The 18,247-nt window shown below is 40.2% G+C and overlaps 1 protein-coding gene across 16 annotated transcripts in view; it reads left to right on the top strand.

Moving 5' to 3' along the window:
* The window catches only part of TASOR2 (transcription activation suppressor family member 2), an 85,520-nt gene that overhangs the window by 45,142 nt on the left and 22,131 nt on the right, over positions 1-18,247 (top strand). For all 16 annotated transcript variants that reach the window (XR_013519471.1, XR_013519470.1, XR_013519469.1 and 13 more), the window contains 5 exons: positions 1,985-2,057; positions 2,155-2,217; positions 5,929-6,648; positions 12,333-12,575; positions 16,157-17,036. Coding sequence is in view for 13 of the 16 variants with exons in the window: in XM_078329345.1 (XP_078185471.1) it covers positions 1,985-2,057; positions 2,155-2,217; positions 5,929-6,648; positions 12,333-12,575; positions 16,157-17,036 (1,979 nt within the window). In the remaining 3 variants the exon portion in view is untranslated. The remainder of the gene's footprint in view (positions 1-1,984; positions 2,058-2,154; positions 2,218-5,928; positions 6,649-12,332; positions 12,576-16,156; positions 17,037-18,247) is intronic.

Here is an 18,247-nt window from a genome sequence, read left to right as displayed (position 1 = left end):
ATGGATAGTACTGAACCCTATGTATACTGTTTTTTTTTTCTATACATACACACTTATGATAAAGCCTGATTTATAAATTAGGCACAGTAAGAGATTAACAACAATAATAAAATAGAATAATTACAACACTATGCTATGATGAAAGTGATATGAGTGTGGTCTGTCCACCTCAAAATATTTTATTGTACTATACTTGAGTACTCCTGTGATGATCGAGGTGGGTGGTGCAGGCATTATGAAGTACTACTACTGCCCTACTGGGTGGGTAGCATCTACAGCATGGATACACTGGACGGAGGGATGATTCACACACTGGGCAGGATGGGGCAAGAAGCGAGAATACAAAATACTCCCTAAAGTCTGGCATGGTGGATCACACCTATAATCCCATTACTTTGGGGAGACAAGGTGGGAGGATTGCTTGAGGCCAAGAGTTTGAGACCAGCCTGAGAAACATAGCCAGACCTTGTCTCTACCAAAATTTAAAGAAGAAAAAAAAAAAGTTTTTTTTTTTAACTAGCCAGGGATAATGGCCAGCACCTACAGTGCTGGCTACTCAGAAGGCTGAAGTGGGAGGATAGCTTGAGCCCGGGAGAGCAAGGATGGAGTGAGCTATTACTGTTCCACTGCGCTGCAGGCTGGGTAACAGAGTGATAGCCTGTCTTTAAAAAGGCGTGTTGGCTCACACCTGTAATCCCAGCACTTTGGGAGGCCAAGGCAGGCGGATCATGAGGTCAGGAGATCGAGACCATCCTAGCCAACATGGTGAAACCCCGTCTTTGCTAAAGTACAAAAAATTAGCCGGGTCTGGTGTTGCACACCTTCAGTACTGTCCACAGTTTCAGGCATCCACTGGGGGTCTTGGAACATATACCCCACAGCTACTCGGGAGGCTGAGGCAGAGGAATCACTTAAACCCGGGAGGTGGAGATTGCAGTGCAGTGAGTCGAGATCATACTACTGCACTCCAGCCTGGTGACAGAGTAAGACTCTGTCTCAAAAAAAGAAATAGACTCTTAAATCATAGTTCCCATAAGTCAAGGAGCTTGGGAGAATATGGAGGAGACAAATAATGTAAACCATCACATACCATAAAACACATAGGGGCTCTCATAGAATCTTGTTGAAACTCAACATACTGATTCTTCTTGTGAGATACTAGTTTTGTAACTCAATTGTAATGTAATAATTAGAAAAGAAGTCTTATTTTGTATATTCACTATGATTAAATAATATATTGATTTGTCCTATGTGTAGCCTTATCACCTATCAGTTTTGAATAAAATGTTTTGTTCTGTAAAATGGTATGTTTAGGTGGTTTTTTTTTTCATTGAAAAATCGTATGACTATTGGATTTTATCTTTTATGTATATATAGATTTTCAAAATGGTGAGCAGTGGAAAAGAAAAATTATTAAATTTATGATTTAGAACAACAGCTTTTAGACAGCTGCTGCCTGGGAACAAAACTGCCTCAGTTACTGAAAACATTGACATTTCAAGACTTTTTTTCTTGAGCTCAAGAGAAGTCTTTTATTGGATGGTATCTTGCAGTCTTTCTAGTTTTAGGGTTTGGGGGTATTGTTCATGTGAACATGAGCTTAAGATACTACTTATGTAGGTTTGATTCATCTTGAGTTTATAATGGTAACATATTGGCTGTTTAGGCAATGGCATGAAATGTCAGCTGTCTCAGTGGAAAAAAAAAAATAAGGCTCTTCTGATTGATCTGTCATGTTCTTGAGCACTATTCTAACACTAATCCTTCATGTTCTGGTTATTTTATATAGCCCCAACAGGGCCAACATTATTTCAGCTCAGGAACTTGCAGTTTCTGATACTGGGGACAGAATTCCCCTCATTCCCATAATATTTCCAGAATTTTTTCTTTTCTTGAGTTCAGAATTCATTAATGAGTATGGTAGAGGGAGGAGAGAGGGATTGCAGCATATTCTTTCATTTGAATTTTTTCTTTTATATTTAAGGCAATCATCAAATGCTTAGAAGATCGAGGGTTTTTCATTTTACTTACATCATCAGCTTTACTGTCAGAACCAGGTACAGGCAACTGTTTTTGGAAAAAATATTTTTCATTGTGTTTACTTTTGCTTTATAAGATCAACCTAACTTTTCTTCTGATTCTCATTCTGCATAGATTTTGGAGGCAAGCAGATGGGTCTGCATGGGTTACATTTATTCCATTCACCCCAGTCAGCAGGTGAGGATACAGTGATTTCCAGCTCAGTCTGTCTGTTGGATATATTTAGTCGTCATCTGACTTTTCAGTAGCACATGACACTGTTAACCATATTTTCCTCTTAAGTGACTCTCTTCTCTTAACATGACTGGTTTACCCTTCTTGACCTCCCTTGTAGGTTTATGCTCACTTCTGAGCCTCAGTCCCTTATCTCCACTTGTCTACTGACGTGGCCACTGAGATATCTCAAAGGTGCCTTAAATTCAGTATGTCTAAAACTGAATTTGTTACTGAATTTCACCATCTTCTCGCCAATAAATATGCCTCAGGGTCTTCATAGGTGCTGTTCTCCTTGTCCTGGAGTATTTGTTAGTCCTTTTCATATCAAGCCCATACATTCTTAAGGTGGTGTTGATCCATCCAAAGGACCAAAACGTGGCTCTTGGGTGCAAAAAATTTTAACTCATACAGTGCATAAACAGATATACAGTGTATATGTGGTATTAAAATTTTGGAGGGCAATATGGGGGAAAACATGGATCTAAAAGAGCTGGGGAGGAAGATGACTAAAAAGATTGAGAATCACTAATTAGCTTATTCCTCCTATCAAGCTTGGTTTCACTATCACTTTCTTACTCCCTTCACCACTCTGCCCAACTTAAACCCCGGCACTTACTTATTACCTATTTAGTTTAAATTTTTATTTGTGTAATTATTTGATACTTACCCTTGTATTCTACTGTATCCCTAGTGCCTAGCAATGCCAGGCACCTATAAAATAATAAGTATTTTCTAAACAAATAAATAATGAGAGTTGGTCAGTCATAGCAGCTCACACTTGTAATCCCAGAACTCTGGGAGGCTGAGGCAGGTGGATTTCTTGAGCTCAGGTGTTCTGAGACCAGCCTAGGCAAGAGGGCAAGACTCCCTTTCTACAAAAAAAAAAAAAAAAAGAGAAAAATTAGCCCGGTGGGGTGGCTTGCACCTGTGGTCCCATCTACTTTGGAGGCTTAGGTGGGAGAATTGCTTGAGCCCAGGATGCGGAGGTTACAGCAAGCCAAGATTGTATCATTGCCCTCCAGCCTGGGCCAACAGAGTGAGACCCTGTCTCAAAAAAAAGAAGTCACTTTATTTTATAATTACACTGCGAATGTTTAAACATAAAACTCTATATAGTATTCATAAAGCTATAATCAATATAAAAATGTTTTTAAACTTGGTTTAAAAAATTCAGTTACTGGCTGGGCTCAAACTTCCAGAGGCTGAGGCGGGCAGATCACAAGGTCAGGAGATTGAGACCATCCTGGGCAACATGGTGAAATGCCCCATCTATTAAAATACAAAAAATTAGCCAGGTGTGGTGTTGCATACCTGTAGTCCCAGCTACTCGGGAGGCTGAGGCAGGGGAATTGTTTGAACCAAGGAGGCAGAGATTGCAGCGAGCCGAGATCATGCCATTGCACTCTACCCTGGTGACAGAGTGAGACTCTGTCTCAAAACAAAAAAAAATTCAGTTACTTAAAGCAGAAAGCTGTGCTTTCCTAGGCATCACTTCTTTGGAATAAGCAAAACATTACCCATGCTAATAACATAATTGGCAGTAGCTGTTTGCAATTTTCAGGCATTTATCATATCAGGTTTTGTGGTGGAAGTAATTAATTTAGCAATCCATAAGATAAGTATTCTTACAACCATTTCAAAGATGAAGAAACTGAGAGTTGAACTTGTTCCAATCTAACAGCTAACTCCAGAGCTGGCTCCTGTAAGATTTCTGATTTCTTTCTTTTTTTTTAAGTCAACGATAAAGTTTCAGGTATTTCATTAAAAGATTTTAACACAGCAAAAGTTTAAAATTCTCACATAAATATAATATGAACTTGCTAAGTGTCCGCCTATATTTGCATCAGGTGAAGAAGAAAAAGATCGAGTGGCCAGGCTCAGTGGCTCACACCTGTAATCCCAGCACTTTGGGAGGCCAAGGCAGGTGGATCACTTGAGGCCCGGAGTTTTTGCCAACATGGTGAAACCCCATCTCTACTAAAAATACAAAAATTAGCTGGGCGTGGTGGCTCGTGCCTGTAATTCCAGCTGCTTGGGAGGCTGAGACACAGAATTGCTTGAACCTGGGAGGTAGAGGTTGCAGTTAGGTGAGATCACACCACTGCACACAGCCTGGGTGACAGAGCAAGACTTTGACTCAAAAAAAAAAAAAAAAAGACAAGACCAGAGTAATAACTTTATAGAAATTTAATTTATAAAAACTTTGGGCCCGGAATGGTGGCTCATACCTGTAATCCTAGCACTCCAGCAGGCTGAGGCAGGCAGATCACTTGAGCCAGTTGTTCATGACCAGCCTGAGCAACATGACAAATCCCATGTCTACAAAAAATACAAAACTTTTTATTTTAATACCTAGCCACATTTTCCTTTTTACTGTTATGTGTTCTTCTTTTCCTTTTTCTAATACCTGCAACAGTGCTAATGTATTTAACTAGAACTAACTTCGTCTTTTATTCTGAAGTTACTTTTCTTTATAAAGAATGGTACAGTTTTCATTTTCATTTACTAGGCCCTAAAGGCCTTTGCTACTTGTGGTTTTATATTACTGATAACTCTGAAATATTTTAGGATTTTATTACCCAATTCATAGAGACCAGGCCTTTCTCTCTTTTTTTCTCTTTTACTGTTTTTTTTATTCATCTGAAAAAAAAAAAAAAAAAAACAGCACTTCAAAGCATGGGCCAAGGAGAGGAGGTGAAACAGACTAGTTTATTTACTTAATTTTTAGAAGTTTTTATTTCATTTAATAGAAAAAGATTATAAAATTAGCAATTATCATTCCAGTGAGATTTGGGCATTATTTAGGACATCTACTTTTTTCAGTTCAGTTGATTTGCACTAACTTCTGAAAAGAATTTGAGGTGAGTTCAGTAAGGGACAGCTACAGTAAGATAAATTTTAAAACAAAATAAGAAAAAGTAAGAAAGCAAATCTCCCAACTCTAAAGGCCATGGCGATTGCTATGATGGACCACTGAGCCCCTGAGCTCCTTGTTAGGTGAGATGGAGCTGGAGGCAGAGTATAATTCACATGTTCTAACCTAGCGATTGTTACTTGTTCTAATCTAGTGATTGCATGTAAGATGATTTTTTTTTTTCCTTTGTGAGATCAAGTCTCGCTTTATTGTGAGGCTGGAGTGTAATGGCATGATCTCAGCTCACTGCAGCCTCCACCTCCTGGGTTCAAGCGATTCTCTTGCTTCAGCCTCCCCAGTAGCTGGGACTACAGGTGCGCACCACCACGCCCAGCTAATTTTTTGTATTTTTAGTAGAGATGGGATTTCACCATGTTGGCCAGGATGGTCTCGATCTCTTGACCTTGTGATCTGCCCACCTTGGCCTCCCAAAGTGCTGGGATTACAGGTGTGAGCTACCGGCCGTTATTCTTTTACAGTTCAGTTCAGAGAGAGAGAGGGGGGAGAGAGAGAGAGAGAGAGAGAGAGAGAGAGAGAGAATGTGATTTCAAATATATGGAGATAATATTTGTTAAATGTACCTGTAAGTCTTCTATTAATTGCCATTTAGGTTGTCATTTGTAAGACTATAACATACTTAACCATCACTTAATTTTTAAAACTATAGCATTTTTTTCCTGAATGTTTTGTTTTTAAAAAATTAACTTCAGGTGTATAATACGTGTGTGTGTGTGTTTATGTTTATTTTTTTTTTTTAGGGGTGAAAGATTTGAAAGTTGAAGAAGATATCTCAGCGAAGATGATATCTATTTTACCTGCCCTTAATTGTGCCCTGCTGGAAACAAAGAAATCACTTCCTGAAGAAAGAATCCATCCAAACACATTAGTAAAGCATCACTTCCAAGAACTGTACAAGGCAGACAGAAGCCCTTCATTGACTGTTGCTCCTCAGGAGAGAATGAAAGACCCTTCATTCTTGGAAAAATTGCCCAGTGGTTTTGACTTGATTCCTCCAGCTGAAAAGTGCCCTTTAGAGTCTTTAACTGAGTTGCACTCTTATTTTTCAGACCCTAGTGCTTACATTTTGGAAGTGTCTACTGCTTTGGACTTGTTAGCAGAGCATCCTCAGTCACCTTCTGTTTCAGATGGAATTTGTGATGCTGGATTTTCTTTAGTAATGACTCCAGATCCTGAATTTCTTGACTCAGAGGCAGAAGTAAGAAAAGAAACTGAAACAAGAAAGAATTCTGAAGAAGTGTTGAAAACAAAGAAGAGAGTTGTGGTTCCATTGAGTCCATCATCAAATCTGAGAGTGCAGCCTAAAAGGAAGGCCAGCATGCCACACGTGGTGCAGAGTAAAAAGATGAACTTGTGCCGCCCCTTTCCCAAAAGAACTGCTCCCAGAGCAGACAACAGCTCGAACTCTCCAACAACACTTAAGTTAGTTAAAGGACAGTTTCCTCAGAAAAGAAAAAGAGGTAAGCACGATTTATGTGGGTTATTAGAACAGTTGTGGCCTGGCACGGTGGCTTGTGCCTGTAATCCCAGCACCTTGGGAGGCCAAGGCAGGCGGACCACAGGAGTTCGAGACCAGCCTGGCAAACATGGTGAAACCCTGTCTCTACTAAAAATACAAAATTAGCTGGGCATGGTGGCACGTACCTGTTGTTCCAGCTACTCCAGGTGGCTGAGGCACGAGAATTGCTCCAACCTGGGAGGCTGAGATTGTGCCATTCCGCTCCAGCCTGGGCAATGAGCAAAACTCTAGTCTAAAAATAATAATAGTAATAGTAATAGTTGTGTTCGATCCTTGTTACTTTCTTGGTCCCTGTGGACTGCAGCTTCACAGCATTGGTTATAAGATTAGAATCGTCATCATTTCTCTCCAGGTGATTTGTGTGCCTCCTAATGCCTGACAAGCACTGACTGAGATAGCTGCTGAAAACCAAGAAATAGGAAAGACTAAGGTACCTCAAAAGCCTGCCCACCACCAACATGTTATGTTCCACTTGTAAAACCACTCACATGTTTATATTCCATTCTAAGAAAGATGATTGTCTAGTTTCTGTGCCATCCTCTTCACAAATGGAACTAAAAGAGGATCTTCTAAAATCAGGCACGTCAGTACCAGCAAAAGGTGATAGCTGATAGCCTGAACACTTATAAAGAGGAGGGAAATGCCTGGGACCTCCAAAAGTAAAACAGTCTGGGGCAGTTTCTGATCCTTTATGTGTATCACAGGTTTTTACGTGAACACCTGAATTCTTCCTGTGGTTTTGATGCTCCCTGAAAATTGAGAATTAGAGTCTTGAGCCACTGAGTGGGAAATGTATTTTAGTGAACATAGCACAGCAAACTGTATGACTTTGGCTTAAAATCATCTCAAATTGTGTTTTGCTGTATTTTCTCTAAGAGTAAGGAAAGATATGGGTGACCCCTTTAGAGAAGAAGGCACCACAGTATGGCTGAGGGGCCACTTTAGTTGTACCTGTGTCATCTCTGGCTGCCCTCATGCTCTGTTGGCAGAGCCAAGCAGCTGTGACTAAAGCCACATGGCTTTCAAAGCTAAAAGTATGTACTGTCTGGCCCCTCGGAGAAAACGTTTGCCAACCCAATCTGTAATATTTTAAATTTGAAAATACTGGTGCCCAAAGAAGAAACATCTAGGATGTAATCCCCAGGATTCTAAATAATTCAGGGTTTACCCTATGGAGTTTTTTTTTTTTTGAGACGGAGTTTCGCTCATTACCCAGGCTGGAGTGCAATGGCGCGATCTCGGCTCATCACAACCTCTGCCTCCTGGGTTCAAGCAATTCTCTTGCCTCAGCCTCCCGAGTAGCTAGGACTACAGGCACGCGCCACCATGCCCAGCTAATTTTTTGTATTTTTAGTGGAGATGGGGTTTCACCATGTTGACCAGGATGGTCTTGATCTCTTGACCTCATGATCCACCCGCCTCGGCCTCCCTAAGTGCTGGGATTACAGGGGTGAGCCCTGCGCCGGGCCTGGAGTGTTTTTGTTTGTTTGTTTGGGGTTTTCTGTTTTTGTTTAGAAACAGGGTCTCTCTCTCTCTCACCCAGGCTGGAATTGAGTGACATGATCATGGCTCACTACAATCTCGAACTCCTAGGCTTAAGTGATCTTCCTGCCTCAGCCTCTGGAGTAGCTGGGACTACAGCAGCGCCTTGCTAATTTAAAAAAATTTTATTCGTAGAGTTGAGGTCTCACTATGTTTTCCAGGCTAGACTACTGGCCTGAAGCAATGCTCCTGCCTCAGCCTTCCAAAGTGGTGGGATTACAGGCCTGAGCAACTGCACCCAGCCTTGGTTTTATTCTGTGACTTCACAAATAGTGGTTTCTGTCTTACTGAGGAATGAGGTGGGGATGTGTGTATTTAGGACGGTAAGTGGAAAGTTACGGTGATATAAAACAGTGCCCCAAACTATACAACTATCTGTGAGCAGTTTTTAGGCCAAACAGTGCCCCAGACTATACAACTATCTGTGAGCAGTGTCCAGGCCAACCAGTGCCCCAGACTATGCAACTATCTGTGAGCAGTTTCCAGGCCAACCAGTGCCCTAGACTATACAGCTATCTGTGAGCAGTTTCCAAGCCAAACAGTGCCCCAGACTATTCAGCTATCTGTGAGCAGATTCCAGGCCAACCAGTGCCCCAGACTATACAGCTCTCTGTGAGCGGATTCCAGGCCAACCAGTGCCCCAGACTACACAGCTCTCTGTGAGCGGATTCCAGGCCAAATAGTGCCCCAGACTATACAGCTCTCTGTGAGCGGATTCCAGGCCAACCAGTGCCCCAGACTATACAGCTCTCTGTGAGCAGACTCCAGGCCAACCAGTGCCCCAGACTATACAGCTCTCTCTGAGTAGACTCCAGGCCAACCAGTGCCCCAGACTATACAACTCTCTGTGAGCAGACTCCAGGCCAACCGGTGCCCCAGACTATACAACTCTCTGTGAGCAGATTCCAGGCCACCCAGTGCCCCAGACTATACAACTCTCTGTGAGCGGATTCCAGGCCACCCAGTGCCCCAGACTATACAGCTCTCTGTGAGCGGATTCCAGGCCAACCAGTGCCCCAGACTATACAGCTCTCTGTGAGCGGATTCCAGGCCAAACAGTGCCCCAGACTATACAGCTCTCTGTGAGCGGATTCCAGGCCAACCAGTGCCCCAGACTATACAGCTCTCTGTGAGCAGACTCCAGGCCAACCAGTGCCCCAGACTATACAGCTCTCTCTGAGCAGACTCCAGGCCAACCAGTGCCCCAGACTATACAACTCTCTGTGAGCAGACTCCAGGCCAACCAGTGCCCCAGACTATACAACTCTCTGTGAGCAGATTCCAGGCCACCCAGTGCCCCAGACTATACAACTCTCTGTGAGCGGATTCCAGGCCACCCAGTGCCCCAGACTATACAGCTCTCTGTGAGCGGATTCCAGGCCAACCAGTGCCCCAGACTGTACAGCTCTCTGTGAGCGGATTCCAGGCCAAACAGTGCCCCAGACTATACAGCTCTCTGTGAGCGGATTCCAGGCCAACCAGTGCCCCAGACTATACAGCTCTCTGTGAGCAGACTCCAGGCCAACCAGTGCCCCAGACTATACAGCTCTCTGTGAGCAGACTCCAGGCCAACCAGTGCCCCAGACTATACAGCTCTCTCTGAGTAGACTCCAGGCCAACCAGTGCCCCAGATTATACAACTCTCTGTGAGCAGATTCCAGGCCAAACAGTGCCCCAGACTATACAACTCTCTCTGAGTAGATTCCAGGCCAAACAGTGCCCCAGACTATACAACTCTCTGTAAGTAGATTCCAGGCCAACCATGCTGTTCTGTGGGAACCAATTTAAGATACTCAATCAGCAGTCTGTGACTCAACATACATTGTTACTGTTTCTCAAATGTTTTTAATTATATCCACTGTAAGAAATATGTTTGATACTATATTCTAGTACCTACAAATTCATACATGACTGAAACAATAATTTCAAAAAGATTATGTGTAAATACATTCTGATACCTTCTATTCTGCTTCATTTAAGAAAGAATTCTGGGCTGGGTGTGGTGGCTCATGCCTGTAATCCCAACAATGTGGGAGGCTGAAGCAGGGCTCACTTGAGGGCAGGAGTTCAAGACAGGTCTAGCCAATATGGCAAAACCCCGTCTCTACTAAAATACAAAAATTAGCCAGGTGTGGTGGCACATGCCTGTAATCCCAGCTACTTGGGAGGCTGAGACATGAGAACTACTTGAACCTGGAAGGCAGAGGTTGCGGTTAGCCAAGATCGTGCCAGTGCACTCCAGCCTGGGTGACAGAGCAAGACTCCGTCTCAAAAAAAAAAAAAGAATTCTGGTTGTGACACACTGAATTTATTTTATAACCCACCAGTGGATTAATTGCATGCAATTTGAGAAGCATGGTATTGAGTGTTCGTGTAAACAGAATAATCCCTGCAGGATTACTTGGTTTAATTTGCTTTTCTTTTTCTCCCAGGACCTCAGGGTACCTGGGACTATCTTCCCTTTCTGTTTGTACAGATGTATGAAAGTTTTCCCCTGGGTCCTGGTTGTCTAATCTTTTTCTCTTTCTTTTTTTGTGCTTTTCTTCCCAGAGGTGATCCGAATGCATTCTTTTTAATTTAGTGGTAACTGTTTTCCTGATTTATTTTTATTTTTTCTTTCCCCATGCTGAAGATTTTATAAAATGTAATTAGAGTGGAATGAGGAGTCTTATTCTTAACAAACCAATATGCTGCTTCAATACTTATTAATACAATAATTTGGTAGGGAGGAAAATAATCAGGCTCGAAATGTACATTAAGATATTCTGAAAACACTTTCAAAACCGTTCCTTTCTCTAACCCCCAAAAGAACAAAATGAAATGGGTCTGCTTTTTTCTCCTACATTTCACTAACACTCATCACAGTTTCTTAGACTGTTTAATATCACCTTTAGTGTCCTTAGTGAGAAGTAGAATCTTCTGTATAATATAATTTAAAAATATTTGCCAACATTTATATGTGTGATTATTTCATATGATATCTTTGAGGCTAAATTTTAATTCTTAAAAGATTGAAACACTTCTTATTGTGTGTCAGAAGCAGGTGTTTAGTATTTTCTTTTTCTTCACATCCACCTCCACTGTTAGCTATTTTCATAGCATGTGAGAAACAAAGCAAAACTTCTAAGAGATGATTTTGTGTAAGATAGTAGATGCGTTGGAAATAAAACCAGTTGCAAACTTTCATCAGTCTTCCCATCTTTTAAAAGATTACTTTTCAGATGGAATTAAAATGTGGATGCCATCTAAATTTAATACCATCTGAGAAATAACCCTTTACAAGATGGGAACGTATATTTGAAGAGTAAAGTAGTAACATAAAATATATGATGTGGCTCTCTAAATACGTAATATTGCTCTCTATACAACCTCTTCTCTGCAGTGTGGTTACAGTTTTAACCACATCATCTTATGGGAGCTGTGTTGCTTTTTGTTTAAACGTAAGTATCTGTATCCTGGGACTGTGATCTTGCATATCCAGTCTTACCTGTCACGTTAGTCAGGAAGGTTATGAAGGTTTTTTTTTCCCTTTTTTGAGACAGGGTCTCACTCTTGCCCAGCCTGGAATACAGTGGTGTGGGCTCCAGTGATCCTCCCACCTCAGCCTCTCGAGTAGCTGCCACTATAGACACATGCCACACACCTTGCGAAGTTTTTAATTTTTTTGTATAGACAGGGTCTTGCCATGTTGCTCAGGTTGGTCTCCTACTCCTGGGCTCAAGCAGTCCTCCTGTCTTGGCCTCCCAATGTGCTGAGATTACAAGTGTGAGCCACCACTCCCCCCAAAGTTTGTTTGTTTTTGATTAAATTGCTACAAAGTTATTACTCTGATCTGTTTCTTCTTTACCTGATAGGGATATAAGCAGACACTTAGTAAGTTCATATTCTATTTATGTGAGAATTTTTCACTTATGCTTTGTTAAAATATTTTAATTAAATACCTGAAATTTCATAGTCGATTACCCATTACTAAAGTTGCTCCCCTCAAAAAAAAAAAAAAAAAACTGGAAAAAAAAAAAGGAAAAGCTATGCTAAGTATCTGGGCCCCTACCCCTTAAAAAAATGATGTCTTTTCTACATAAGGTGCGGAAGTGCTGACTGCACAGTTTGTACAGAAAGCCAGATTGGATAGGAAAAACCAAGAAGCTCCTATTTCTAAAGATGCTCCAGTGCCAACAAAGGCTAAAAGGGCAAGGAAACGAGAGAAATCTCCAGTCAAAACTGTTCCAAGGGCTACGCCACCTGTGAAGAAATCTCCACAGAAACAGAGAGTAAATACAGTAAAAGGCAATCAGAACCCCAGAATCAGAAAGCAGCCACAACCTGGTAAGAAATACTCTTCCAATAAATTTAAACACCCTGATACAGATCTAACAGAGAGTGCAAGATAACATATTGAAAGGGCGTAAGAGCAGTTGAAATGTACCAAGAATTATTTCTGTGTTTTTTAGTTCAGTTTCCTAATGTAAATAAATTAGGAAAGTACAGAGGCTCAAACATAGTGCTTACTTTTTACTTTGCAAAAAGCCTGAACAGGAATTGTCTACAAGCATTAAAGTAAAAATGGCCTTATTTTATATGACTAAATGCAGAAGTAAGTAGTATCTGGCATTATTTTTCTGGATCATTATCAATTACAAAAATAGAACATTATAAGTTTATCTGACGGAAATTATAAACAGACTGTCCAGAACTATCAGTAATCCAGAATCCTGTGTTTGGTTTTATTTATTTCCTTTTTTTTTTTTTTTTTTTTTTTTTTGAGACAAAGCCTCACTTTGTCACCCAGGCTGGAGTGCAGTGGGACAATCTCAGCTCACTGCAGCCTCAACCTCCTGGGCTCCAGGGATCCTCCCACCTCAGACCCCTCAAGTAGCTGGGACTACAGGCACATACCACCCTGCCCAGCAAATTTTTTTGCTTTTTTTTTTTTTTGAGACAGAGTTTCGCTCTTGTTGCTTAGGCTGGAGTGAAATGGCACGATATTGGCTCATTGCAACCTCTGCCTCTCAGGTTCAGGCGATTCTCCTGCCTCAGCCTCTTGGGTAGCTAGGATTACAGGCATGAGCCACCATGCCTGGCTAATTTTTTGTATTTTTAGTAAAGATGGGGTTTCTCCATGTTGGTCAGGCTGGTCTCGAACTTCCAACCTCAGGTGATCTGCCCACCTCGGCCTCCCAAACTGTTGGGATTACAAGTGTGAGCTACTGCGTCCAGCCTTTTTTGTATTATTTATAGAGATGGGGTTTTGGCATGTTGCCCCAGCTGGTCTTTAACTCCTGAGCTTAAGTGATCTGCCTGCATCAGCCCCCGAAAGTGTTAGGATTACAGGCATGAGCTACCATGCTTGATGAAGAAGCCTATATTTGGTTTTAAACGGCATTAATTTTAAAAGTAGTTTTACTTATTTAGCTTTGCTTAAGTGACAAATCAAGTTTAGTCACACGAACTGCTCTAGTTTTGTATTTTCAACTGTTAGACATAAACCTATGAGTTTTCTGTCTGGTTCTTCTGATTCTACTTTCTCCCTCATTTATTACTAGATTTTTAATACCTTACAGAGAGTAGGAATTCAGAGAAAGAAATTGAATTGTTGGTTGGTTTTTTTTTTTTAAGCATACCCTGAGATTAAGTTTTTTCAGGTTGTTTTTTGACTGAAGATTTTTTAAAAGCTCCTCATGTTATTCAAAAACCCACATGCAGCAAGTTTGCCTTCCAAACCAAATTTGAGCTCTTCTGCTTGTCTCTCTTGGGAGTTTATGCTGTGGCTGCACCCCACCTTTCTGCATTGAGCCTCTGCTGTTGCCACCATGCTCCTTCCCCTATGGGCCATCTGTGCCTCCCCCATGCATCCTCGCCTGTGAGGGGCTCGAAGCTAGTTTTATCCCCACAGAGAGGCATTTTCTCATGTTCTGACTCTTGCTAATCTCTCATTTCTTTGGGATATTTGAGAACATTACAGAATTTAATTCATACTATTTTCAAATCATTTGATGTGTCTTGGTCCAATCTTTCAAATTTGTAAACATTATGAGAAACATCTTGTGTTCCTAGCAGTGTTATTTGAATTTGTTGCACTGAATTGGCTTCAGATGTTTATTGAAAAATTGTTCAATGGGAAGAGGTATACAATTGGATACTGACAGAAAAGTGAGCCCAGAAAATTTAAAGTTTTTAAAATATGTGTTCAAAATATTTTCAAAATATTTGAACACATATTTTAAAAACTTATTTGTATTGCAAATATCTGTATGTATTGTTATCACATTCCAAGTTGACATTTTTCAATGACTACATTTTAAAAATCTCATTTTTTTTCTTAAACACCTATGTTAATTATTTTAAGTCTTACACTTTAAACATCAAAGTTTAAGAAGGCAGATGAAACAGCCATGATGACCTCAGTTTGAAAATTACTGATTTAAATTAGAATCAAATGAAAATTTTAAAGTCAATCCTTTTGTTAACGAAACATGGTTTTCTTTCCTTTTTATACACTGAACTTTCTTTTTAAATGTAGTTCCTTTGGCATTGTCTTATGTATGTCTTAAATAGATAGAAATTATTGGTTTTTTTTTTTTAATTGAGAACTTGTAACAAGTTAATAATTGGGTGATTTGTGTGAGACTATAATATGTTTATTAAACTACCATTTTTTCTGGATTTCAATACAGTATCTTTTATATTAGGCCTTACTTGTAAGTAGTATTTTGTGTAAGGGATAAGTATATAAAGGCCATAATATTAACAAAGATAGAATGAAATTAGTGTCAATAAATGAATCAGATCATAAAATTAATTTTATGTTTCCAATATACCTGTGGGGCTAACAAGACAACTACCCGCTTTGGGTCCTTTTCATCCACCTGTCCCCTTTGGATTTGCTGTTTTACATAAATACTGGGCAGTGGTTGATAGTTTTACCCTTTCCCCATGTATGTGCATATCCTTATCTCGTTCTAATTGATGAAGAAAAAGGCCTGGAGCTTTTTTCTTCTCTTTAAATGTATTACTCATTGGCCTTGGCTGGGGAGAGGTTAATTCATTTTGGACCTGCTACTATTATAAAGAGGAACACAGTTGGCTTTTCTGTTCATCTCTCTACCTGCAGCAGGTAATCATTGCCTAGTAGAGTTGTGAAGTTGATCCTTCATAATAACAGCATTTAGGAAGGACTAATTAATGTCTTGAAAATACCTAGGGACACCACTGGCAAATATAATTGTTCTGTTTAACGGCATATGGATAGATTTCTCTACATAAAGGAAAACTGTCAGTAGATTTACTCTTTCTTGGATAATGTAAAAAAATTTCATTACCAAATGTTTTTGGTAATGAAAGCAAAATTTTAAAGGTATGGAATTGATGATTCTGAATACGCTTATGACTTCTAATTTTTTATTTCTATTACATCATGTAATTAAAGATTTATATAGTTAAAATTATTTGAACTTAGGTGGTTTCTCTAATAGATTACTTGTTCAGGGAAATGATTGCTGAGAATGTGTGTTAGCAAACTTTAATACACACTTGAAACTTCAACATTCCTAGCTTCACTAGATTGTAAGCTCCTGAAGGGCAGGACTCTCGTCCTTTTTGTTTTTTTTCTGTTTGTACATTTTTTTTGAGCTGAGCTGTGTGTCTTGCATGTAGTTCATTACATATGTTTTGAAGATTAATCTCTTTCTAAATTAATATACCTATTCCTTAAGACTTGTCCCTCTGGTTTAATATGTTATAAGAGATCTGAGGGTTGGAAGAGACCTTAATCTGATAGTAAATTTTTAATAAGCAATATATGTAACATAAGTATTTCTGGAACATGTTGAGTTACCATTAATAACAGCAGAGAATTCTATGACAAGCAAACATAATATCTCTCTTTTTTTAATTCCTTTATACTGAAGTCAAAGGAGAAACTGTTTCAAAGCTTCAGTCAGAAATTTCAAGAGATGGTCAAGAAGATGGGATCAGCATAAATAATGTTCAACCAGAAAATACCACAGTGGCTCACAGTGATCTTGCTGAGAACTCCATTGTCAACTATGACTCCCAGGCCCTAAATATGTTAGCCGATCTAGCATTAAGCTCTGCTACCTCTTCCACACCAGTATCGGAGCCTAGAGATCTTCACTGTTCCTCTGAATTGCCACAGAATGATATTTCGCTCTCTAAAGAAAATTCTTTGCGAGGCACATCTGACCATGAATATCATAGAGGAGTTAAAAGTCAAAAAGGTGGATTACTACCTAACCCATCCTCTGATAGGAAGAGTAATTCTGGGTCAGACTTAACTGTTAGCCAAAATGAAGAAAGCTTGGTTGCTTGTAGCCAGACCCCTGCTAAAGCCCAGTCAGCAATTACTGAGGAAACACTAGAATCTTCAGATGCCAGCCAGAGCTCTTCTGTTTCTGTGGAACATTCATATGCTCTGCTCCTTACAGAAGAGTTAAAGAAACATCTTCAGGAGAAAGAGACACCAAGCCCTCCCTTTCCCAAGAATGGGACAAAAAGCCCTGAAGCAGTAACCCCAGTGGGGAAAGTCATGCCATTTCGGCATCAACCTGGCCTTTTGCTTCAGCCAAAACCTTCTGACGAGCCTGTGGTGAAGCACAAGGATCAACCGAAGTCTTCCAGTGTGAAAGAATCTTCTTGTTCTCATGTGGTGTTTAGCTGTGATGACTCCGTTAAGATCACTTTCAAATGTGAAACAGAATATGCATTCAGCTTAGATAGCAAATATACCAACCACCCACTGGAGAAAACTGTAGTTAGAGCATTACATGGGTGAGTATGAGTGAAACTTGGTGAAAATGGATGAAACTTTTCTGTTGAGATGAATATAGTGAGAGGGGGACACTTGTGCCAAACTCTGGAGAAGGAGAAACAAGTGTGTGTAAAACCAGTAATTTGATAATAACATCAAGCAAACATGTTTCCTGGCAAGTAAGAGTAACAGGCCGGTTTTCCCCTGTGTTCACATGGAGAACATTTTAAAGATAACTTTAGCCTAATGAATAGCTTTCCAGTTTGCAGTGGTCCTTTGTAAGCCCCTGTGGCTTTTGAATTTCGATTTTTAGATGAGATCTTAATGTGAAATAGTGTGACATTTAGAAATAATGGTTTACAGACTGGATTCCAGAAGAAACATTTTAAAAATCACTTGTAGCTTGGTAAATTGTTCAGATTGATAGGAATAAGCCGTTTCACATCAGATTGTTCTATAGATCTCCCTTAAGAAGGAATCAAGGCAATAAGAGCAGAGTGGTGAACAGCACAGGCTTTGGAGTGTACACTAACGTGGATTTGAACCCGAGTTCTTTCCCTTTCTTACCTCCTGTGATTCTGGGCAAGTTTCTTGCTTTTGGACGGTGCCTCTCAATCTTAATTGTGTATACTGCTCATCTGGAGATTGCATTGAACTGCAGATCCTGATGCATTCTCCTTGGGGAGAGGTCTGACATTCTGCATTTCTAACAAATTTTCAGGTGATATCAATGGTGGATGACAGTCTGGGCAACACTTTGAGTTTAGTAGTAGCTGTATCTTGAGATTACATATATTGGGACAATAGTAATAATAAATGGTAAATATCACTGTTAGCAAGAAGCATTCATTAGCTATATGAAATGACATTCAACTCCCTATTAATGAACTATTTCACATCTGACTAAATGGACTCTACAGCTGTCAGGCTGTCTTCCATGCACAAGTTTATATATACTCATAAGGGTCATTTCCTTAGAACTTCCTGCTGAGCTGTTGCCCAACTCTGCAGCCCCGCTAACTTACCCTGTTCCAGCGATCTGGCATCCTTTTGCCGGCCAGATGGCCAGAAATGTTTTCCATCTCCCCTTACAGTTTCAGGGTATTTTTCAGAACCGTAATCTGAAAATAGTATAGTTTTCTGTTGAATTGCCTAGAGAGATATTTTATCTTCAGACTATCATCTATTAGAAGGGAGACACAAAAATGGAAAATAAATGAATCAGCCAGAC

The sequence above is a fragment of the Callithrix jacchus genome, chromosome 7 (assembly GCF_049354715.1).
Source record: "Callithrix jacchus isolate 240 chromosome 7, calJac240_pri, whole genome shotgun sequence".
In the NCBI taxonomy this organism is placed as follows: Eukaryota; Metazoa; Chordata; class Mammalia; order Primates; family Cebidae; genus Callithrix; species Callithrix jacchus.
Note: the sequence above shows the minus strand (reverse complement) of the source record. Positions and strands in the feature narration are given on the sequence as shown.